Source organism: Macrotis lagotis, chromosome 2 (genome assembly GCF_037893015.1).
Source record: "Macrotis lagotis isolate mMagLag1 chromosome 2, bilby.v1.9.chrom.fasta, whole genome shotgun sequence".
Taxonomy (NCBI): domain Eukaryota; kingdom Metazoa; phylum Chordata; class Mammalia; order Peramelemorphia; family Peramelidae; genus Macrotis; species Macrotis lagotis.
Window position 1 is genome coordinate 288,886,769 of NC_133659.1, and position 24,597 is coordinate 288,911,365.

General features: G+C 42.5%; 2 protein-coding genes across 2 annotated transcripts; both read left to right on the forward strand.

Annotated features, from left to right (window-relative positions):
- The first annotated feature begins 8,954 nt into the window (after nt 1-8,954).
- Nucleotides 8,955-20,234, forward strand: LOC141515078 (nascent polypeptide-associated complex subunit alpha). Its single transcript, XM_074226352.1, has 8 exons — nt 8,955-9,060; nt 9,386-9,457; nt 17,666-17,751; nt 18,519-18,596; nt 18,899-19,045; nt 19,227-19,355; nt 19,659-19,781; nt 20,110-20,234. Exons 2-8 carry the CDS (start codon nt 9,388-9,390, stop codon nt 20,122-20,124), a joined length of 648 nt encoding a protein of 215 aa, XP_074082453.1. The 5' UTR covers nt 8,955-9,060; nt 9,386-9,387; the 3' UTR covers nt 20,125-20,234.
- On the forward strand, nt 9,512-17,659 carry LOC141515077 (uncharacterized). The gene has a single exon (XM_074226351.1). The coding sequence runs from the start codon at nt 11,787-11,789 to the stop codon at nt 16,509-16,511; it is 4,725 nt and encodes a 1,574-aa protein (XP_074082452.1). The 5' UTR covers nt 9,512-11,786; the 3' UTR covers nt 16,512-17,659.
- Nucleotides 20,235-24,597: the final 4,363 nt, after the last annotated feature.

Here is a 24,597-nt window from a genome sequence, read left to right on the forward strand (position 1 = left end):
ACCAACCAATCAACTATACCCACTCCTGACAACCACCATCCTGTGGACTTTGCCTTGATTGAGTTCCCACTGCAATGTATTCCCCTCCAAATGAGCCCTGAAAGGCCCAGATGAATCTGGGTTCCAATAATTTGAGGGGGGTAATATGATGCAGGGAGCTATGGACATAGGACATATTGTGATTAAAAATAAATTTTCTAGAAGGAAAACTATTGTCTGTGCTTGTCTGGGAACTCTCTTTTGTTTAGAGTGACTCCATGTGAATTCGTCAAGATGGGAGCTGCCTCAACTTTCCCTTTTCTCCAGTTTCCAGTTTCCTGTCTATCTGACCTTGGCCATTGATAGGTCAACCTTGCACTAGAGTGACAGGAAATGACTTGGACTTAGAAGTCATGCACCTTGGGACTAGAAAGACCAGCACAAGGCTTGCCTGTTGGAGAATACCTGGAGTCCAGTACTGGATCACCCCCCAAGTTCCACTCTTGTCCAACCCACTACAGATGTGCATTTAAGTTAGACCAGAAGAGAAACTGGTTCTCTTCTTCAGTTAGAGCCATATGCTCCCAACTTAGGTTCCCAGGAGAACTATGGACCTCTATGCTATGTGGCCAGACAAAGCCAGTCCTTTCCGTGGTCTCTCCTCTTCCCTCTCACATTCAGCTCAGCCAGGTCTTCTGGCTATTTTCCTTTTCATTTTCTTTTTTTTCCTCAGGCACTTGGCCTGGCCCTTTGCTATTTAACCTGTCCTCAAGTTGCTTGCTGTTTTTTCAGGAGGAGAAAATGTTTAAACTTTGCAGGCTTGTATAATAAAACCTCAACAGTTTTAAAATTCCAAAGCTATATGTGAATTCTTTCACTTTCAAGATCTTTCAGTCTTAAATTGGTGACACCAAACTTCCAGCAGCAGGTGTCCATCATTTGGGGAAATAGTTGAACAAATTGCAGCATGGGAGTTTGAGAGGATAATAAATGAATGAAAAAAATTAAAGTTTGGGGAAAACCTGCTTATGTCTTTAGGTGGTAAAGAAAGAACTAATAGAGATTGCCAAGGGGCAAGGTCTTGGAAGTACTGAAATAAAAGGGACAAATAAAGGGGGTTGCCTTGCTGAGAGGAAAAGATTCCTCGTCAATGTTTGTCCTGTGTTCTTGAAGTCCATGACCTCAGGAAGGTAATGCTATGACATGCAAGTGAGTTGGATTCAAGGGAGGGGGAGCAGTGCAGTCACCAGCCTCACTTTCTCCTCTAGAGCTATCTGGCACAGTGGCAGATTTGGATCAGGACGATTGAAGATGGCTCTGAATATAATAGGAGACTTTGGCTTTTTAAGGTCTTTCCCAGGTCACAGTTTAACTCTTGCATTGTCCAAAACAAAAAAAAAAAATCACTCTGAGAGGGAAAGACTTCTTTGGGTTTCTGGCCAAAACAGAAACAATTGCTATCTGAACTCACTTTGAAATAATTAGAGCCCAAACATGATCAAGTGGGCTTAGCCTGAGACCCAGTGTTGGCCAACAAGTAGAGTCAAAGTGACTTGGGACCTATAAACTCCATCCTTAGAAACTGAATCAAAAGAAGAGAGAATGAAATATGATTTTGATAGGTTTTGATTTTGGGGATGGGGGGAATGAAGCACCTATGGCCTTTTACCTCTGAAGATTAAAAGGAAAAATTTTTTTTAGATAAAATGACTCCCCACTGTAAGCCAAGTCTGCTTCAGACTAGTCTTGTGATACAGCTTCAGGACTGGAACAAAATTAGGCACTCATAGTCACTTAAGAGAGGTTTACTCTCGGAAAGTGTGGAAAAGATTGATTCAACAAATAGAGAGCATGGATTCAGGCAAGCAAGAATTCCCTTGCCTTTTATTGATCATGTAAGCACATTGATTAAGCCTAAGGGAGAAATTTCTGATTCCTCATGGACTCTATTTGGTATTTAGACCAAAGAAGTTTTCTAGAGCCTGAGTTCACTAAACCAGTGAAGTCTCAAGGACAATTTCACTATAATTTTAAAGAAAAAGTAGCCTAACTTACATGGTAGATACTTTAGTTCGTGCTATGCTATTCCTACTATGGCTTCATTGAAAGTTTATTTAATTAGCAACTATCCCATCTCCAGAGTGAGAATTTAAAATTCATCATTATAGATGAGTCTCACCAGAGATTTCTTTTCAACATGAGAGTTCTTTCTCTAAGAATCAGTTGGTGTTCTTTTCTGTGTTCTCAGACAACTGTGTTCTCAAAGAAAGCAGTTACTCAGTAGCTTCAAGGTAGGAATTTGGGCGGCCTTGGCCCCTTATGAATATCCCAAGGGGCTGAAGAATACTTTTGAGAGTCAAATCAGTCTGTACTTAAATTAATTCAGACTCTTTACCAGAAGTTCATATATTGAAGCTAAAGCTTAAATACCTAGGTCACATAATAAGAAGGGAGGACTTATAAAAAATGTCCCTAATGTTGGGAAAGATCGAAGTCAAAAGGAAGAGGGGACAATAGAAGATGAAATGGATAGAAAGTGTCTTGGAAGCAACAAACATGAACTTGGAAGACTTTGAAACATAATGAAGTATAAAAGAACCTGGTGTGCTATGGTCCACAGGCTGGACACAACTGAACAACAAAAATGCATAATATGCCCTTTAATTTTTTTTTTTAGTCCAAGGATGATTTTTGTCAGAGATATTGTGAATCATCTCCTGCTTTCTTGTAGCAGGAAGTTCAGTGCATTATATTGTGATATGGGGAAGAATTAAAATGCACTGGACTCTTGAACAATAATGTGAATTTTTATTGTTCATGTATATAAACCAAGATGGCAAAGTAAAGGTGGGGATTCACATGAACTCTCCCAAGTCCCCCTCCAAAAACTAAAATAATGCCTCAAAAAACATTCTGGAGCAGCAGAACCAACATAAAGACAAGGTGAAACAATTTTTCAGCACAAGACAACTTAGAAGGTTGATAGAAAAGGACTGTCTCACTGGAGTGAGAGTAGAGTACAATCCAGCACACATAGTCCCTTGGCAAGCCATCTGCAAGCATTGAGGGGTGACTTAACAGGTGGCAGGGACTTCTAGTGCTCTCAGCCCTCAGATAGTAAGGGGTGCCCCAAGGGAACAGAACCCCAGGGTAGAAAAGAATGTGAAAGGCTGGTCATAGACCATAGCAAAGGCCAAAAGAACTGCAAACTTACAGATTTCCAGACTTTGAAAATAGCACCACAAAAATAGTACCTAAAGCTTGGGTTAGTGCCTCCTCTACACCAGAAGCAGAGTCTGACTTTAACATAAAATTAGAAGTCAAGTAATAGCCTGGAAAAAATGAGTAACAAAAAAAAAAAAACCTAATCATAGAAAGCTATTATTGTGACAAGGAATACTAAAATAAAAACTCAGAAAAAAAAAGGTTTACTAGAAAAACTCAAAAAATAAAAAATAAAAAATCAAGGGAGCTTGGGACACCTAGGTAGTATAGGGGATAGAGCACCAGTCCTGGAGTCAGGAGGTCCTGAGTTCAAATGTGACCTCAGACACTTAATAATTACCTAGCTGTGTGACCTTGGCAAGCCACTTAACCCCACTGCCTTGAACTAAAACCAAAAAAAGAAAAAAAAATTAAGACTGCACACAAAAATAAATGTTGAAGAATATAAAACTACATGAAAATTTCTTACCTGGGAATAAACACCCCTGAGAAGTGTATTAATTTCTTTTCCATATAATGATCTTTTGTCTTCCTCTAATTAAGGTCAAAATTTCCATTTTTTCCAATAAATAACATACAAAATAGCCTTAGTTAATATAAAGATATGCTAATGTAATAAAAATGTTTTTTGTTTGCAAGTTGTTATTGGTCCTTCATTTTCATAAAGTATCAGTGACATTATAAGTGATGCCTTGACTTGTGTGAATTGGATTTAAGTGGGGTAGAGTCTCTTAAAGTTGCCAGCCTCACTTTTTTAAGGTTTTTTTTGCAAGGCAAATAGGGTTAAGTGGCTTATCCAAGGCCACACAGGTAGATAATTATTAAGTGTCTGAGGCTGGATTTGAACTCTGGTACTCCTGACTCCAGGGTCAGTGCTCTATCCACTGCTCACCACCTAACCTCACTCTCTTTTCCTAAGTCATCAAAGTCCAGTGGCAGGACAAAAGTCAAGACAATTGACCACGGGTCATGGATTATCATGGCAATATCTGACCAAGCTCTAAGCTGCTTCAGCAGCCTTCACCATCATTGAAACAAATTGTTTTCATCTCTTGATCAGCCAAGGAGAATCTTGGGGTACATCTCCAACTTTGAGACTTATCAGTTACCCTCAACCTGGTGTAGCCTGAGACAGTTTGCCCCAGTGCATGCTTACACCATGCATGTTGTAGTTTCTTGGAGCCACGGGTAAGAGTTGGGTGAATCCTTGAGAAGTGTATTATTTCTTTGCCCATCCCTTACATCCCCATTTACAAGTACAAAATATATAACAAGGGGCAGCTAGGTGGCGCAATGGATAGAGCACCGGCCTTGGAGTCAGGAGAACTTGAGTTCAAATCCGACCTCAGACACATAACAATTACCTAGCTGTGTGGCCTTGGGCAAGCCACTTAACCGCATTGCCTTGCAAAAACTAATATATACATACATACATACATACATACATATATATATATATATATATATATATATATATATAACAAGTATTATTTTTACTTCATTTTTTTATAATTCAAATTAATTTAAACTATGGAAACCATTTCTGGGCTCTGGATGATTTGTGGTTTGTGCCTGTAAGGAATCACTGGCTCTTTTTACTCCAATTTCAGATCACTCTATTAACCAAAACAGATTTAATCCCCTCCCAGGTCTTTGTTTACTTACCTGAAGAATGGGGAAAATATTCCATATGGTGTCAGGAGACTATTTCAAGTGTCTGTAGTTGCATCGATGTGGGTACCCCCTCTAGGAAGCTATATAATGTCTAAGATCACTTCCATTTCAAGAAGGAGACAACTCTTCCTGTGGTTTGGTTTACTTCATGAATAAATAAATCAATAATCCCAAATTATTTGCCATTACTCTAATTTACATTACTGATTATACTTAGAGAAAGTAAACTGAAATCTGCTGTAGTGGAAAGAGCCATTGATTTGGAATCAGAAGTCCTGGGGTTTCTTTCCAACTACTTGAAGATTGAGACTGTGACTATAAATTACTTAACATCCCTGAGCCTCTGTGAAAAATGAGACTTAATACTTAAACTCCTTCAGAGGTGATTATAGAAAATGACTTGTAATTTCCTTTGAAGACTTCTCATTGGGGAATAGTTATTCTCATGAGAAAGCAGATTAGAAATCACCTGGCAATGGCATGGGCCCTACTACACAGTCTCCTCAATGAGACCATAATTCATCAAACCCTTCCCACTGCAAAACCAGAGAATATAAAATACTGTTCATTAACTGGATTACAGACTCACAGAAGTAATAAAAGCAGAATCTGTTTGAGACCTATGGAAGGTCATATAGATTAGTATTTTTCCTAAAAAGGCAATGAAAGTGTCCTCAAGACTTAATTGGTTCAGGGTACTAAGGTTTGAAGGAAGGCCCTAGATGAAAACTTGATTATCTAGAGTATCTCATTTCATTCCAATCCTGGCAGGAGTCAGGCCTGGCTTCAAACAGGCAGAGTGAGTGGGAATGTTTGGAGAAGGGCAGTGGGAGGAGATAAACTTGCTTTCAACACTAAGAGGAGTACCCACATTTATAGAGGATTTATTCATTCTACAAACATCTAGCAATCAGGATATGGTTTAACTTCATGCTGAGAAAGTCTTGAGTATGATACAAAGATAGAAACAGTCCTTGTCATCAATCAGAGTGAAAATATCTACATTTCAACCTTTTTTCCAGTAACACAAATTTGTATATAAAAAAGGAATTAATATTTGAGCATTCTATATCATATAAAAGCACCAAAACTTGTAGCTATTAGGTAGAGTGGTACACAGGTCAGTAAGACTGAGTTCAAATCCTGCCTGTGTGACCCTGGGGCAAGTCACTTTATCTGTCTCTTCTGTAAAGAATAATTAAAATATCTATTTTGCAGGGTGGTTCTGAGAATAAAAAAAGATAACCTATGTAAAGTTTTGCAAACATTAAAGTTCTGTAAATGCAACCACTGAGACTCAGTCATTAAGAAGCATTATAGGAGGGAAAGATTGCCATCTTTATAAATTGGGGAAGAAGGAATATTGTTTTTGTCCAACAAGAGAGATAGGGTCTAAACTAGCATTGCCTACAATTCTTTGTTCTTTGTTTTACCAGTGTGATTTCCCTTTATTTTTTTTCCAATTACATGTGAGATTTTGAGTTCCATATTTTTCTCTCTCTACCTTCCTTTCCCCACTAGTGAGTAATCTGATATAGGTCATACATGTACAACTATGCTAAATATATTTCCATATTAATCATGTTGTGAAAGAAGAATGGGGGGGAAATCTTGAGAGATTCCCTACAATTCTTAATGCTTCCAGATACCAAGGGAAAGTGAGAGGATATAGGGACTACAGTAGGCAGAAAATCTGCTTATTTGAAGAGAAGTAGTGATTGGCAGCCTTATCAGAGTTACCCTGCCAACAACCTTGCTAACTGGAATAACTTCAAATTTATGTAATCTCAGCTGGGTCCTCACTCCACAAGGCAGTCCTTTTAAACCTTCCCAATTAACTCATGATTCCATTCACCACAGAAACATTCTCAAACTTTCTGATCCCTTCTTCAGATCCTCCATAGCTCTGCCTCTCCCCTCCTTTCCCTTTCCTTCAAGCTGAGAAACTTGCTTCATATTTCACTGAATTGAGACCATTTATTGAGAGCTCCCTTCTCCTCTGTTCCTCATGTCATATAACTCAGATTCCTTCTGCTACTATATACTCCCTCATCCTATCTCACAAGAAAAGGGAGCCCTTCTTGCCAGAGCAAACACTTTTGCAAATAATACAAGTAATTCTATTCCATCCTGGCTTCTCCAACAGATTACCCCTACTATCATTGTATCTCCACTCTCTCATGAAACTTCAGTCTCTCCTTGTCTGCTGGCTTCTTCCCTACTGCCTACAAATATGTCCATGAAACATCCACATCTTCATCATCAAAAAAACCCATCACTTGATCTATCCATGCTTGTCCATATTATTGTCCTCTCACTGTCCTTTTGGGGACTAAATCCCCCAATAAGGTTGTCTACAATCAATGCCTCCACTTTCTTTCTCCTCATTCTCTTATCTCTCTACTCCCAACTTTCCTAACTCATCCTTCAACTAAAACTGTTTTCTCCCAAGTTACTAATAATCTCTTCATTATCTCATCTATAGTTCTTTTCTCAATCCTCAACCTTCTTGATCTTTCTGCAGCCTTTAATCCTGTAGACCACTCTCTTGTACTTGATAAATTCTTCTGTAGGTTTTCATATACACTGGGTTCTTCTATCTATGGGACTGGCCCTTCTCAGTCTCCATCTGGGTCACATCCTCTAAATATGAGTGTCCTTCACCTCTGTGTCCTGGCCCTAATTTTTTTCTCCCTCCATATTACTTAACTTGGTGATCATATCAGCTTCTAAGGATTTAATTGTCATCAGATCAACTTTTTTTAGCCCTAGCCTGTATTATGATTTCCAATCTTACATCTCCAATTGCCTATAAGATATCTTGAATTGACTGTCCAGTAAATATCTTTATCTCAACTTGTCCCAAACTGAACTATTTTTTTTCCCCAAACTTTTCTCCCTTCCAGATTTCCCTCTTACTGTCAAGTAAGGACCCCAGGCTGGAAACCTAGGCATCATCCTCAACTCCTCAGTCTCTAAGCCCCAGTAGTCAACATCGTTACTCAGGACCTTTGCAACATCTCTCTAATCTTTTTTCCCACAACCCACCAGGCTCTCCCTCATAAAGTCTACATTTGAGTCATACTAGCCTGGATGCTCTTGTTCTAAGACACCCTCCTCACCCAATCTACCCTCTATTCAGACACTAAAGTGATTTTCCTAAAGTGCACACAGACATACACTCCCTACTCAATACATTCCAATGGCCCTCAGAAGTAAACATAAAGTTTCTTCCCGAAGGATATGATTTCTCTCTCATCACATTCAATTTGGATCAATGTACAATATGGAAACAATGTAAAGACCGGCAAATTGCCTTCTGTGGCGGGGTGAGGGGAGGGAAGTAAGATTAGGGGGAAAATTGTAAAATCAAAATAAATAAAATCTTTAAAAAAAAAGAAGTAAACATAAAATGCTCTGTTTGGCAAAGTCCCTCTGTCATTCTTTTCCATTCTTACTATGAAAATGTTTGTCCTTGATCTGAAAGAAGACCATGACAATCAGGGGAGGTGATGCCACGACAAGCACATGACTTGGATTTGAGGGAGGGGGTGCCGTGCTGTCACCAGCCCCACTTTCTGCTCCAGAACCATCTGGATCTAGAGGCCAGATAGGAATCCGGGGGAGGGGAGGCAATCAGGACCAAGTGGCTTGCCCAATCTGGTTCTCCCTTTCACCCCCGGCCACCCCCCAGCTCACACCCCCCACACAGACACACAGACACATGCGGCCCCTGTACAGTCCATCTCCCCAGACTCCCGCCATTTCCTCTGGCTGTCCCCCAGCCTGCAGTTCTTCCACTGCTGCTGGGCCTGCTGACCTCCCCGGCTTCCCCCAAAGTCTTCCCCAAACCCTTTTAATTCTACATCTTTTCTCCGCTCATGGCCAGTGCATGCCGGGTGCCTCGTTTGTACGGAGCGACGCGAGGGCGTGGGGAGCCAAGCCTGCCTTTGACCTCTCCTGGCCCCGGTCCTCGCACGTGGTAGGCGCTTCATCCAATTAGCGCGGCCCCGGGGGCTGAATGACAACTCCGGCAGAAGCCACGCCCAGGTCGGGCGGCTGAACCGGAAGTGCACCGCTGGCCCCGCCCCCTCCCGCGCCTAGTTTCCGCCGCAGCAGGGGCCGGTCACGCTCACTCCCGATCTCTTTCTGCAGCCATCTTGGATCCGCGTTCCTCTCACAGTAAGTGCTGCCTCTCCCACCGCCCTCTATCCGCCGCCATCCGCCTCCCCCAAGGGCCAGGCCTGTCCCTCTGCCATCGGGAATGGAGTTAAGGAAAACGGGGAGCCCTCCGGGGCCCCTCGGGACGCGGGGCACCGCGGGAAGAGGGGGTAGCCCGGGGCTCCCCGACAAAATGGGGTCTGCAGGCAGGCCTTGGCCTGGGCGGGGGAGGGGGCGGAGAAGCGGCCTCGCCGCGAGAGCTTTCCCCACCCCCCACGCGTGGATGGCGGGTCGGCGGGCGGAGGGGTGCCCCGGTAACTGGCGGTCCTCTCTCCCCCCCTCCCAGAAATGCCCGGCGAAGCGACAGAAACCGTCCCGGCCACAGAGCAAGAGTTGCCACAGCCCCAGGCTGAGACAGGTAGGTGCCAGGGCCGGGTCTGGGCTGGAGTGACAGGCGGGGGTGGGCCGGCGGGCGCCGAGCCGCTCCCGTGCCCTCTGGCGTGCTGCCCTCCGTCACATGCCCGGGGATGATGCCACCCCGGAGAAGCTGTCCGGACAGACAGGTGTGTGTTGTCTGAGCCCGAGCTCCTCACTTGGCCTCATTCAAAATGAACCTTTCTTTGGGGGAAAGCACGGTCTTATGCCACAGAGAGGAAAGTTCTCCTCCTCCTCCTCCTCCGCCACTCTGACTTTCAACAGCTGAAGGGATTAAATGCAGCTGCCACTGTGCCAGGAAAGAAAAACAGGGGCCTTGGTTAGAAGGGGACAGAGAAAACTCTGGAGAGATAAAATGATCTCAGTATTTCCCAGAAGACTCGGTCTGATAAAATTTTCTGCTGTCCTTTAACATTTCATATAGCTCCATCTGACGGAGACCGAGACCACTTTGGACTGTTTCTCAATTTTGAGTTACTTTGGCTCTCGTTCGTCAAGAGAGAAAACTGGCTTCCAGTTGTCTTGCCCAGCTGGGATTTTCTAACCCAGTTCTTGTTCTTGGCAAGCCTTAATTCTAATGTGAAGAGACTTGGGTTGGAACAATAAGTTTTCAGTGTTGAGGTATTCCCAGTGATCTGTGGGCTGTGACTTTGTATGACCAAAAAAATGGAGGCAGAATCCCTGAAGTGAATGAGCCAGGTTTCCAGAGACAGGCTTCCTGACCAGATTTCAAGCTAAAGCAGGAGTTGGGCATTTTCTTGTTTGGGGTTTCTGTCCTATATCCTCAATGGACACACATCCCAATTATAAACTTGGGGGGGTTGTTTTTTGTTATTGTTTTTGCAAATGAGGTTAAGTGACTTATTAAGTGTCTTAAGCCAGATTTAAACTCAGGTACTCCTGACTCCAGGGCCAATGTTCTATCCACTGTGCTACCACCTAGCTGCCCCCCAATTATAAACTTTGAATAACAAGTTTTCCAGAGGACTGGTTGGGACACCCTATTTTTGGATTGAGTTAAATATGTATGTGGTATGAATTGATTTCTTGGTAAGGGTTTCTTTTCAGTGATTATCCCTTGTTAATTCAGTTTTATACTTCTGGTAATGCAGTCTTCAGAGGAATCCTTTAACTGAATCTTACTTTTTCCCTAATATTAACCTTCATTCCTTCATTTCAAGACTGAGAAGCATCGATTGATTACTTAGGGGATACAGAGTTCCCTTTCCCTCTCATCTTTTCTTCCTCCTCTCCTCCCCCTTTCTCTATCCTACCCTATTTCCAAACTGAAGTCTGTCTGGTCAGACAAGTCGAGCTAAAGTTATGTGACAGCCTACACCCTTATGACTAAGAGTAAGTCTCTGGAATGTCTCATTAATATTGATACCTCCAAAGCACCAACATTGCCAAAGGAGGGCATATAACTTTTTTGCTCCTTCCCAGCACATTTGCCTATATATGTATAAACACATAGAGATAGAAAGGAGACATAAGAGATCAACTTAAACCAATTCTGCAAATAAAGATACTGGGCCAAAAAAAACTGATAAACTTTTCCAGGGTCATATGGTGGCAATCAGCTAGACCCCAAAGGCCCCTAATTGTTCTTTCAGTAATGCTAAACTGCTCTGTATTGGGTTGGAAGTAGAGAGAATTCTAGACTTTGTATTTTGCTGACTTCTGTGCCCTGGGATGGGTCACAGGATGGTTCCTGATTTGGTAGGGTCCTTGAAGATAAACCAAATTGTTTCTTGCTCATTGTTTATCAACACCAAGTGACAGGTATTGTCAGGAATTTGGTCTTTTGTTTTTGTTTTTTAGTTTATGATCTTTAGGTAGGCATTCTGGAAGAATGCTGGTAAAGGGGGGACCATTTTTATACCAGTCTTCAAGATGGACAATAAGGGGTCCTATCATGCCACATTTTCTTTGTAAAATCATTTTTAGGTGCTCTTCCCTTCCCCCCACTTGATGTTTCTTTTTTTTTAATTTAGGCAATGGGGTTAAAATGACTTGCCCAAGGTCACACAGCTAGGCAATTATTAGGTGTCTGAGGCTGGATTTGAACTCAGGTCCTCCTGACTCCAGGGCCAGTGTTCCACCCACTGCACCACCTAGCTGTAGGAACTTGTAGGAGCAAGTTATAGGAACTTGGCAAAATCCTTGTGAGAAACCCCTATGGTACTTTGTGTTTAGAGAAAATTATTTGGTGGTATGTGTTGCTCCCAAAAATAAAAATGAGCTTTCTTATGAAGCAACTTTGATACTCAGGTAAAATAAAAAAGTATTTTCTTTGAGGCATGTTTCATTGAATGGGATTGGATAACTCACCTTTGTTTTTTCCTTTCCCCTCCCTCTTTTATTCTCTCTTCCCTCCAGCTAAACTCCCTGTGTCTTTTAGTGCTGCTTTGGCCCAACCTGGACCTGTTCCTCCCCTTCCCCCTCCTCCCCTCTCTTCTTTCTCTCCCATTCCCCAGCCTCCTTGTCCTTTGAATACACCTGACCAACCCTCCCCTTTCTCTCTTCCTTCAGCCCCTGGTTTAACTACAGGAACCTCTTGGCCTTCTGTAGTACCCTTTTCCCAGGCATCCCCTTTAACAACCCTCCCTCTAGGGGCTGGTCCTCCCCAAGCTCCAGCCACTTACAGTTTGCCACCATCTTCCCCCATGGCCACACCAGCCTTTCTCCCAGATCTAATAGGACCTCCCATCTCCCCAGCTGCCCTAGCTCTGGCTTCCCCTATGATTTCCCCAGCTCTGAAAGGGGCTTCTTCTTCTTCTTCAGCTCCTTTGTCTCTGGTGGCCTTGGCACCCTCCTCTGCTCAAAAGAGCATGGAGGCTTCACCCAATCCAATGAGCCAAAATACACCTGGGACTGTCACATCTCTGCTATCTGCAACGAATCCTAGAATTCCAGTCCCAAAAGTGGTTTCCACCTCTGTCACAGTTACCCCTCATGAGTCTGCTGACCCAAAAGGCACTTCGAGCCCTCCAGATGTAGTCACTGCTCTCTCACCACATCTTGGAACTACTCTAGCCTCTAAATCAAACACTCTCCTCCAGACAGCGTCTGCCTCACCTCTTTCAATCCAGGCTGCTCCTGTGGCCATCCCTTCCCCAGCATCCATGACTCCAAAAGCCTTCACCACTCTTCCAGGCCCTGCTGTCTCACATGAAGATCAAGTTGTTTCTCTCAGCTCTGGAGCTGCAACTCAGATAGACTCTGATAATTTCTTAAAACCTAAAAGCCCTGCCCCAATCACCATTCCTCTAGGTATCTCTTCCCAGGGACCTTCAACTTCCTCTACAATCCTAGGATCCCCTGTTACTCTATTTCCTAAAGACCCAATGGTTTCTCCTGTTGTGCCCAGTTCACAGGCAGGGAGCCCATTTTCCTTACTGATGCCACCTATTCAGAAAGATCCTTCTTCCATAAACAAAGCCCCTAAATTGTCTTCTGGACCATCATCTGTTGCCCCTTCTCCACCAATTTCCCCTACTTCTCCCTTGTCTCCACCTATTGTATCTTTAGGACCTAGAGCTCCTCCCCTTGGGAGCCTATCCCTAAAAGGACCCCCTACTCCTGATGTAATAACCACACAAATTGCAGTGCTGGCTCCTTCTACTGTAACTGATACTGTACCCATTTCCCTTGAGGAGGGGAGCTGTTCATTGGGTAATAACCTTTTTATTTCTTCACATTCAGCAGATTCCAAGGCCTTAGCTCTATCCCCTGTAGTTCCCAAGGAGCCTTCTGTTGCAGCCTCTTCTCTTAAGACCCCTGACTCCCTGGCTCTGAAGGAGCTCAAAGATTCCCAAGTTGTCCCCATGTCTCCTCTTGGAGTCTCTACTCCAATCCATACAGATTCTCCAGCCAAGAAAGTACCTATTACTTTACCTTTGACCTGTGTGACTCCTGAAAATCCCTCAACTTGTTCTTTAAAATCCTCACCAGGATCTCCTCTTCCTGCTATTGTCCCCTCTCTGACAGTACCTACTCCTCCAACCACAAATGCACCCAATCCTATTCTAGAGGTCTCTGGCACTCCAAAAGTCCCTGTGGCCAAAATAGATCTTTCCACTCCCTCTCCTTTTGTAGTCCCTGATAGCCCCCCGACCTCTATTAGCCTAGCCCTCAAAGGCTCCCCTACCACTACAGCTGTAGTCCCCTCCCCTCAGATAGGCTCCCCGACAAAGAAAAATTCTGCTACTCTTTCCCCTGTAACTCCCAAAGAAACCACTAGTACTCCAGCTACAACTCTCTCCCCTCTGGACTTCACACTCTCTTCTACAACTCCAAAAGACTACATGGCAAAAAAGGGTCCTACATCTCCCTCAACTGTTGCTATTTCTTCTTTGGGGGCCTCTGTCACTCCTCAAACTCCAGAGATACTCCCAGATAAGACATGCTTTGCTGCAGTCCCTGTTTCTTTAACTCAAGCTTCTGGGATTCCCCAAAGTGCAGCAGTTTCATCTGTTTTACCAGATACTATAACTCCGTCCCCCAAAGAGACTTCTGATTTCCCACCTGTAGCCACCTCTCCTTTAGAGGCCACTGTAGCTCCTAACAGATCCCCAACTAAAAAGAACTCTGTTTCTCCTCTTGCCTCAGTCACTCCACCTCTGAAAGGGTCACCTACATCCCCACTTGTGACTGTCCCCCACAAAGGGACCCCTGTTCCACCAGCTGCAGCTCCACCGTCTCCCAAAGGGGCCTCCACTATGCCACCTGCTGTGCCTCCTCCAACTCCTAAAGGAGGCCCCACTAACCCTAAGGAGGGCCCAGCTGTAATGCCACCATCCCCTAAAGAGGTCCCTGTTCCACCAGCTGTGCCTTCTCCAACCCCCAAAGGGGCCCCTGCTCCAGCAGTAACAGCCTCTCCTCAGACTCCTAAAGTACCCCCAACCAAGAAGGGCTCTGCAGCAGCTAAAGGTGCCCCTATTCCCCCAGTTTCTGTGTCTACCAAAGTCACCTCTGATTCCTCACCTGTTGCCACCTCCCCTTTGGAAGCCACTGTCTCTCCTCCACCTTCTAAAACACCCTCAGCCAAGAAGGGCTCTTCTGCAGCAGCTAAAGACCCTACTCCCCAAGTTTCTACTTCTGTATCCCCCAAAGTCACTTCTGATTCTTCACCTGTAGCCACCTCTTCTTTGGAAGCCACTGTCTCCCCTCCACCTTCTAAAGCACCTCCAACCAAGAAGGGCTCTGCTACTTCCCCTGAAGCAACTAAAGGTTCTTCTGCTCCCCAAGTTTCTACTTCTGTGTCACCCAAAGTCACTTCTGATTCCTCACCTGTAGCTACCTGTCCTTTGGAGGCCACTCTCTCTCCTCCGCCTTCTAAAACAGCCAAGAAAGGCTCTGCAGCAGTTAAGGGTTCTTCTACTTCTGTGTCCTCCAAAGCCACTTCTGATTCCTCACCTGTAGCCACCTCTCCTTTGGAGGCCACCGTCTCTCCTCCACCTTCTAAAGCAGCCAAGAAAGGCTCTGCAGCAGTTAAAGCTCCTCCTACTCCCCAAGTTTCTACTTCTGTGTCCTCCAAAGTCACTTCTGATTCCTCACCTGTAGTCACTTCTTTGGAGGCCACTGTCTCTTCTCCACCTTCTAAAGCAGCCAAGAAAGACTCCGCAGCAGCTAAAGGTTCCCCTATTCCCCCAGCTACTACTTCTGCATCCCTCAAAGACACTTCTGATTCCTCACCTGTACCTGTCTCTCCTGCACCTCCAGCAAAGAAGGGCTCTGCCACTTCCCTGGCAGTAGCTAAAGGGGCCCCTATTCCCCCAGCTTCTACTTCTGTGTCTTCCAAAGTCACCTCTGATTCCTCAACTGCAACTACCTCTCCTTTGGAGACCTCTGTCTCTCCTTCACCTCCTAAAGCATCCCCAGCAAAGAAGGGCTCTGCTGCTTCACCCACGGCACCTAAAGGGGCCCCTACTTCCCCAGTTTCTACTTCTGTATCCCCCAAAGTCACTTCTGATTCCTCACCTGTAGCCCCCTTTTCTTTGGAGGCCACTGCCTCTCCATCTCCTAAAGCACCCCCAGCAAAGAAGGGTTCTGCTGCTTCCCCCACAGCAACTAAAGGGGCCCCTACTCCTACAACTGGTACTTCTCCATCCCCTAAAGGGTCCCTCCCCAAAAAGGGTTCTTCTGTTCTACCTGACTTAGCTCACAAAGAAGCTCCTGATTCCTCAGATATGATCCCACCTCCCAAAGATGGCCCTGTTCCTCCATCTCCCAAATCAGTTTCTCCTGCCACAGTGTTGACTATAACCCCTAAAGAATCCACTGAAGTGGTCTCACCTTTGGTAACCAGTGTCTCTCCTAAAGATCCCCCAACCAAAAAGAGTTCTGCCCCTACAACTCCCAAGAGTACCCCTATTGTCTCAACTTCAAAAGGCTCATCAGTCAAGAAGGGTCATGCAACTTCTCCCCATAGGTCTCCTATTTCCCCAGCAGCTTCCCCTGCTCCCTCAACTAAGATTGGCACTGTAGGAGCTCCTGTAGGCCAAAAAGTTGCTTCTCCCCAGGCTTCTAAAGGTTCCTCTGCTATTGAAAAGGGGGAAGGTCCTGCTTCCCCTTCAAAGGATTTCACAGTGCCTACTCCTACCCCATCCTCTCCTCTAGTAGTTGCTGCCTCTGAATCCAACCTTACTAAGACTGAGTCAGCTTCTCTATCTCCAACTCTCATCCCACCAGTTTCTTTGCCTCTTATTCCCTCCCCAGTCCCTCCTCCTTTGCTCCCTAAACAGCAGCCTCTTCTGCCGTCCTCACCTGGGCCGGTGCCCGAAGCACCCTGTAAGCCCCAAGCCCCAGCCGATGAGGACGAGCTGCCGCCTCTGATCCCCCCGGAACCACCCTCAGGGGGAGTGCCTTTCCAGCCGGTCCTGGTGGACATGCCCATACCCAAAACTACTGGGGTCCCTGCCCCAATCCCTCCTGCCAAGCAGCCCATTTTGAAGAACAACAAGGGTATTCGCCTTGGTTTGCCGTGTGCATGGTGTGTCGCCCGCACCCTTCTCAGGGCCACCCACCAATACTAACCTTAGGATGCGCCACATTCCATCCTTGCTTGTGTTTGAACATAGAATGGTATTTTAAAATGCAAAGACTGAGGAAATGGTGTGGGTTCTTGGTTTTCATCACCTCGGACTTGCCCCATTCAATTTCATGCGGTAATGATCACTAAACTAGATGCTTCAGTCTCCCATCAACTTTTTTCCTTGCCTACTTAGTCTGACTTTGAAAACCAAGACCCACCACACTGTCATTTGCTTTTAATCTCTACCCATATCACTAACCATGTCCCTGGGCCTAGTCTGGGGTATCTTAGCTACCTAGGTTTTTTTTTTTTCCCCAACATCAAGATTTGTCAATGACGGAGGCCCAGGAACTCTCCAAAAATCTACATTAGATTTAGGACTTTTGTTCTGTATTATCTTTGCCCTCTGTAAGATGGTACAGCAGATTTGCTCTTTCTTAGTTTTTAATCATCATTGCCTTTCAGTTGGGATAAATTTTTTCTTTAAAATATCAGGGGTTTAAGGAGTTATAAGAGAATGTGATGACTTCAGTATTAGTGAAGGTGTTGCTATTAGGCTATAATTTGGCAGTACTGAGATATTTTAACAAAACTAAGTACAAACTTCTAGGGAAGAGCTGTTTTAAAGTTGTCAAACTCCTGTACCAGCTATTTACGGATCCTTGCCTGTTTCGAAGAGGGAGGAAATGCCCTGCCTGGCTTGCCCCTTCTTTCTTTGTAGCTAGTCTAAATTTGCTTCACGTGTATCACTTGGTCACTGGTTATATCTTGCTTGCAAAACTTGTTCCAGGATAGTTGAAGGGGTGTGGAGAGGTTGGAGTTGGAACAGACCCAACATAAAGCAGTCTTTGCCAAGAAGAAAGGAATCTAAAAGGGTGAAAAGCCATCAGTTGCATCTGTTGATTGCTTTCATCTTTGGAATTGAGTTCTTTATGTATAAAGTTCTGTGTGCACACCCATAGTAACCCTTAGGTTGGGACCTGCCTAGCTAGCTTTCTAGAAATTTGCTCATCCAGAATCGGCTTCTAGCAAAAGAAACAGCATGATAATGCTAATCTTTGGGGTGTGGTAAGTGGCTTCTGCTACCCCTTACCTCCTCTTCAAGAAAGTACCTTCTTCAAAGTAACTATTAGAAAAAAAATTTTGTCTTCAAAGGGTCTGGAACAGAGTCTGATAGTGATGAATCAGTACCAGAGCTTGAGGAACAGGATTCTACACAGGCAACCACACAACAGGCCCAGGTAGGCACATTTCCCTGAAAAGTTCCCTCTTGGTAGTGAGTTAAATGGTCAAGGGATGTTAGTAGGATTGTGGAAGGATGGGCAATACAACATATTGTTGGTGAAACTGGAAATCAAATTGGAATGATAGAAGTAAAATACATGCCCTTTGAACAAGAAACTCAAATGTTAGGTTTATATACCATGGGAGGAAACAAAAGTTTTCATAAACTCTAAAATATAATAACTTTTTATGATACCTAAGTATTAGAAACATTGACTAGGTAATGTGATAAATACAGAAAATGGGAGGATCTATATGAACTGAAACAGCCAAGAAATGAATATACATAATAAAACACAACAAAATAAATGAAAGTAAAAGTAAACATAATAAAAATTATAAAGATCAATCAGGATTTGAATGAAGAGATTTGAGGTGGTACCTCCAAAGCACCCCTTTCATGTGGGTGCAAGATTCATAGGGGTGCATATCTTTTCAGAATTTTTTCACAAAGTATTGATCATATGCTACTTTTTTCTTTCCAAAGAATACTACTTTTCAAGTGGCTGTCTGGGGAGGAATATATAGGATACACTGTAATACAGAAAATTGAAAATATCAATAAAAACTTAATAGAAAGGAAATTACTTCTTGGAAGAAAGGGGTCACTGTAGAATTAACTCCTGAGAACTGTTATAAAAGGGAACTTGAAAATACTGACCCTTAAGTGAGGGAATTGACCGTCCTCTGGGGGAATGTGATTCATCTTATTTTCTCTTACCAGTTGGCAGCAGCTGCTGAGATTGATGAGGAGCCAGTCAGTAAAGCAAAACAGAGTCGAAGTGAAAAGAAAGCACGAAAGGTATGAAGAAACCAGAAGGAAGGGAATAAAGACTTTCTTGAAATAATTTTGAAAAATGATAATAGCAAACCTGATGTTGTGTAATATTTCTCTTCAATTAATTTCCTTCTCTAACATGAGAGAAAATTAGCCTTGTGTAAACCAAAGATAACTCAAGGCTCAAAGTCCTGGCAAATCTTTATATCCTCAACCATTGGCAAGGTCTTTTGAGCCAAGGAAGTGGTTTTATCTTGGATATTACATTCCTAATGTGTGTCACATTCCAAGCTCCCTTCTTGAACTAGATATTTATCACTTTGCAGGCTATGTCCAAACTGGGACTTCGACAAGTGACAGGGGTTACTAGAGTCACCATTCGGAAATCTAAGAATATCCTCTTTGTAATCACAAAGCCCGATGTCTACAAGAGCCCAGCTTCAGATACCTACATAGTCTTTGGGGAAGCCAAGGTGAGTTGGGCTCCATGACCAAACCAGAGGTTTTTTAACTTAACTCTGCTATGAGAGAACTATGGGGTTGAGCAAACAATCTAGAGCTGACCCCAGGGTTGTTTGTCTAGGATCCCCTGGATGATCTAGACTGGTGACCTGAACTAATAAGTATCTCTGGGTATATTTTCTCATTTTCCAGATTGAGGATCTCTCTCAGCAGGCACAGCTAGCTGCTGCTGAAAAATTCAAAGTTCAGGGTGAAGCCGTTTCAAACATACAGGAAAATACACAGACTCCAACTGTACAAGAAGAAAGTGAAGAAGAAGAGGTATAATGGGGGATTGAGGACATAGTATCTTTACAATAATCTTATTGTGAAGTGGCTTATTTGTGCTTGATGGTCTTCTTTGTCATAATTGGTGATTGGAGCATTGAACTAGCAGGTGATCTAGCCTCTCTTAGGTGACTCAGTTTCCTTGTTTGTAAAAAGGAGGCAATAGATAGGTACATAATGACCTCAAAAGTCTCTTATTCTCAAGCCTTAATTAGGTTCTAACAACTAGCTAGTATTTAACTGCTAGTGAGGAATTTGAGCATCTTGAACTAAGTTCTGTTCTCTTCTTATCCCCAGGTTGATGAAACAGGTGTGGAAGTTAAGGACATAGAATTGGTCATGTCCCAGGCAAATGTCTCCAGAGCAAAGGCTGTCCGAGCCCTAAAGAACAACAGTAATGATATTGTAAATGCTATTATGGTAAGTATTCATATCATTTCTCTTGCCCTGATTGTTAATGAAGAGTTTCACTTAGAAATTCTACCATTGATCTTAATAAAGTATAATTTTAGGACATTTAAAACTATTTAATTACCTTTGTAAGGTTTTGGACTCTCTTGGTATGCTTGAAAACAGAGTAACCCTTCTAGAGAAGCACCAAACCCTTCCCCTACCCCCACTTTACCTTCCCTCTACTCAATCTCTGTCAGCGTCATTCATCCTCTAGTTCCCATTAATGTCCAGATGTTGATTGGCGTTTGCAAAATTGTCTAACCCTTCCCTCTGATTTATCGTTTTTCTTTTGCAGGAGTTAACGATGTAACAATCTGGGGACAAAGACATTTTTTCAGTGTTTCAGAGAAGATTAAATGCAACCTCATTTGAAATTTGTACTGTTTCTATCAATAAAGTTGTGGCTTCTTGTTGGATGAACCCAGTAGCTGCTTGTTCTGCGCACACACCCCAAGAATCTGGAGACTTCAGAAGCCTAAGACCCAGATTATTTTAGTACCAGTATTTTGAATCACCCCGTTTGGAGAAATGTAGGCTTCAGTTTCTTGGACCTTATTGTAGGCCTTCCTGTTTTCTGCAAGACATCTGGAATGTTTGGCTTTCTTTTCTTACAGTGAACACAACTTGCTATTAGATGTTTTTTTTCTTCTGCAAACTTAAATTTTTTCCCCACTTCTTTACTCCTAGTTAAACATCCTTACTAGCAAGCCTTGGGGGGGAGGGGGAGGACTATACTCAGTCCCTTATATCCTACATTCAGTTCATAGTTTTAAAAGACCTTGTAAATTATGCCATTTTCTGTCTTGCAAATAATTCTTAGGTGGTCTCATCCTCTTGTGGACCAAGGGCTTGCTGTTGTAATGAAGGAAAGGGCTAGAGAGATAGATATTACAGTATAAAGGTAAAGTGAACTTTGGGAACATACTAATTAGACAATAGTTACTTATTAAAAGCAAACAGCTGAGTAAAATACAATTGAACATAATTTGACAAAAACTGTTAGGAAAACAGGAAAGTAATTTTGCAGAAAATGAGTTTAAACTAGACCTTTAAAAAGTTCAAAATACAAATGAAGCTGAAATTTTAAATATCCTATTACTTTAAAAAATTAGAACCATAAAAAGTTTTAACCACAAAAAATGATAGACAATGAGGATAAAATATAATTTAGTTTGCATGAACTATAAAAGTTGTATGAACAAAATCAATGAAAAGAAAGCTGTTCACTGGGAAAAAAAATCTGTGTCCAGCCCAAGCAACACAAGTAACTAAGAGCAAAAATTATAAAGTTCACAAAAGAATTTGCAAACCAAACAGTATAAAATTCCTTTAGAAATGAAAATTACAAGATGGTATAACTGATAAAGTCACAAATGTCAAATGATGGGGGCTATTCGATGACAAAAGGACTTGGGCCTGTATGATGGCAAGAAAAATTTAGGTGGAATTGTCATCTGTTTGAGCTGAGCTTGGGTGAATAATGTCTAATATTCTGAGTCCTGGAGCTAGGCCACGAGAAAGTCAAGGACATGAAGGTCCAATATATGTTAAAAATTCATAGTGACAATGAACTAGAAATAAGAACTATACCATTTAGGGAATGGTTAACGTGATATGTGAAGTAAAGGAATATTAATCCAACCTTAAGTAATGAGGTCCAATTGAGTTTAGAAAGCATAGTGATATAAATTAGTACAAAATGAAGTAAGCATAACCAGGAAGACAGTATACAAAAGAAGACCCAGAGAAGTAAAGAATCTCCCCTTATAGCAGTGGGAAACTGGACAGTAAATCTGGGAGCTCTTTAGGAATGAATTGTTTCACCTATAGCCCGACAATGATATAAATAACTAGATGATCCTTGGCAAAAAAGGTTCCCCACCCTTGCCTTATAGTAAAGATGAGGGACTATTGAAACAATGTATTTATCGTGTTTCTGATTTTACTAAACTTAAATTTTTATTGATCTCTATATTTCCACCCTATCCCCTCCTATATATAGTGAGCCATCCCTTAAATAATTGGGGAAGGGAGGAAGGAAAAGGCATAAATGATTTTTTTAAATCGATGTTCCACGAACTTACTGAATAGAAGAGGACAGTGTTCAGAAATGACTTATTTTTTCAAGCAACATTAATGAAAAAGGGTTTTAGGTAAGATCTTGTACATCATTCTGGACAGGAGTTTCTTAAAAAGCTGAAGTTTTATCCCATTATAAATTTTGTATAATGTATGATCCACTTCCCTTAGTTATGTAAAATGCTTTTCAAATCCTAAAGAGCACTATGTAAATGTTAGCTGTGTTCATAAATAAAAAAAAATATATATATATATATATATACAAACCTTGTATATACTTCTTGATGACTCAATGTCATCAATGCTTTATATTGTGCTTCTGGGAAAATCGAATCTTCAAAAGTTCCATAAAACTTTTAGCAATTTCATGGCACAGCAATGCCCTCAGCTTAGTACAGTCTCCCTAAATTTCCACCACTGCTGTGATTTACTGTTTCTAAGTTTAGAGTGGAGATAACCATACTCATTAGGATTGTGTAACAAAGGTAAATAGGCTCCAAGGGAGAGATTGGAGGAGAGTACTTAACTTTCCAATAGTTCTTGTCTATATTCTAATTCAGTGATTACTTAAACTAAGACAGCTAGGTGAGTACTGTTTGATGGAGTTAGGAAGACCTGGATTCAAACGGGCACAGTGAGTGTGAGTGTTTGGAGAAGGGTAGTGGGAGGAGATAAACATGTTTTCAACACCAAGAGAAGGAGTACCCACATTTATAGAGGATTTATTCAGCCTTGGATGTGTCAGTTCTCTGTCTCAAGTTTCCTCAACTGTAAAACGAAGATAGCCCCTACCTCCTAGAATTGTGAGGATCAAAAAAAAGGTATTTGTATAGGTTTCACACAATTAACGGTCATTTGGTAGTTACATACTTAATGGCTTTTGTTTTTATTTCTGAATAATCAAATGACTTCTACACACACACACAGAATCCATGATCACATTCCCCTAACCCAGTCATGACAAACAATCTGATCTTCCTAAGGTTGGAAACAACTCCAGGACTTAGTCCCTGCTGAGGGCTTCCTGAGCCCCATTATTTCCTAGGGCAGCAAAAAAGGTGAAGCCTTTCTGAGAGTACTAGCTTTTCCTTGTTTCAAGAGAATAAAAAGATCTTAATGTCACTGAAAACCTTTTTTACCTAGTTCTCTCCTCAGTAATACCCTTGTAATTGGTTGTGTCGGTTTGTTCTCCCTCAGTAAATTATTGGCTTCTTAAAACCAAGTACCTCTAGAACCAGAGATTCAAACTCCACCTGTGATGCTTATCATCTAAGATCTTTGACAAATCACTTACCGTCCTGATCTTCAGTTTCCTAACACGAAAAATGGGAAGACTAAATTGAGTCCCTCTCAGCTTTAGACTTTCAATGCTATGGATCCTACAATTGAAGGTCTGATTAGCCCCATTTTACCACCAAAATGGAAAGTGAAATTTCAGAGTTTGAAAAGGTTCTCAGTAAGTCATCTAGTCACAGGCGTAGTCAGCCAGTCTCTGCTTGAAGACCTCCAATTATAAGGAATTTGCTTTGAAACAGCTGTCATTGTTAGAAGGGTTTTCCTGACATCAAAGTCATACACCTTGGTAAACTCCACACTGTATTTCTGGTTCTTTGCCTCTTGGGACCCAAAAAAAAAAACCAAACCTCAATCCTTCCATGTGTCAACCCTTAAAATACTTGAAGATGCCTCTCATGTTTCCCCTTGAATCTTTTTCTCTAGGCAGAACATGCCCATTATGACCCCAAACTCAGAATCCTTCATCAGATTCTCATGCCCACTTAGGTATCCTTCAAATGTGATGACCAGAAATGAACACAAGACTTCATACCAGTACAGAGGAACTATTCCTTTTCCCCTTCCTGGAAGCTGCCTCCTTTACCACAGATAATCATCATCATCATTTATGCACTGCAAAGTGCTTTGCAAATAGTCTCATTTCATCTTCACAACCCCTGTGATATAGGTGCTATTGTTTTCCCCACTTTACAGCTGAGGAAACTAAGGCAGCCCAAAGTTAAGTCATGTGCCCATAAATCACACAGCTTTATTATTGCTCTGTTGAGTTTGACTTTTTGTTTTTTTGTTTTTGCAAGGCAATGGGTTAAGTGGCTTACCCAAGGCCACACAGCTAGGTAATTATTAAGTGTCTGAGACCAGATTTGAACTCAGGTACTCCTGACTCCAGGGCTGGTGCTCTATCCACTGCACCAACTAGCCGTCCCTTGAGTTTGACTATTGATGATCCCAGGGACTTAAAGCCATCTAGGACTGGACCTGGACTTTTTTTTTCTTATATATTTATTTTTCTTATTTTTGTACAAATGATTTTTTAATATATTACTAAAACATTCTTGTTTAAGAGTAAACATAATACCCCCCTCCAAAAAATATAGACCCCCATGAGCAATAAAGTAAAGGAAAAAAAATTAAAAAAATGTGCTTGTCTGTTTTCCAACACCACCAGTTCTGTCACAGGTGGATCACATTCTTTATGATAAGTCCATCACAAAAACTACTTCCACACAGACTTAAGCACATTTTTTATTATTATTTTGGGGGGGATGCGGAGTAAATGGGGCTGGGTGGCCACCTGGGGCTGCACAGCTGGGTGATTGTTGGGTGTCTGAGGCCAGATTTGGACCCGGGTGCTCCTGGCTCAAGGGCCAGTGCTCTGTTCACCACCTGGCTGCCTCTACTATTATTA

Excerpts from the sequence above, each read along its gene's own strand:
- LOC141515078 (XM_074226352.1), top strand. The coding sequence starts at position 9,388 with ATGCCCGGCGAAGCGACAGAAACCGTCCCGGCCACAGAGCAAGAGTTG. Across the intron at positions 18,597-18,898 it reads GTGAAAAGAAAGCACGAAAG|GCTATGTCCAAACTGGGACT; the intron begins GTATGAAGAAAC and ends ATCACTTTGCAG. Across the intron at positions 19,046-19,226 it reads TAGTCTTTGGGGAAGCCAAG|ATTGAGGATCTCTCTCAGCA; the intron begins GTGAGTTGGGCT and ends CTCATTTTCCAG.
- LOC141515077 (XM_074226351.1), top strand. The coding sequence starts at position 11,787 with ATGGGATTGGATAACTCACCTTTGTTTTTTCCTTTCCCCTCCCTCTTT.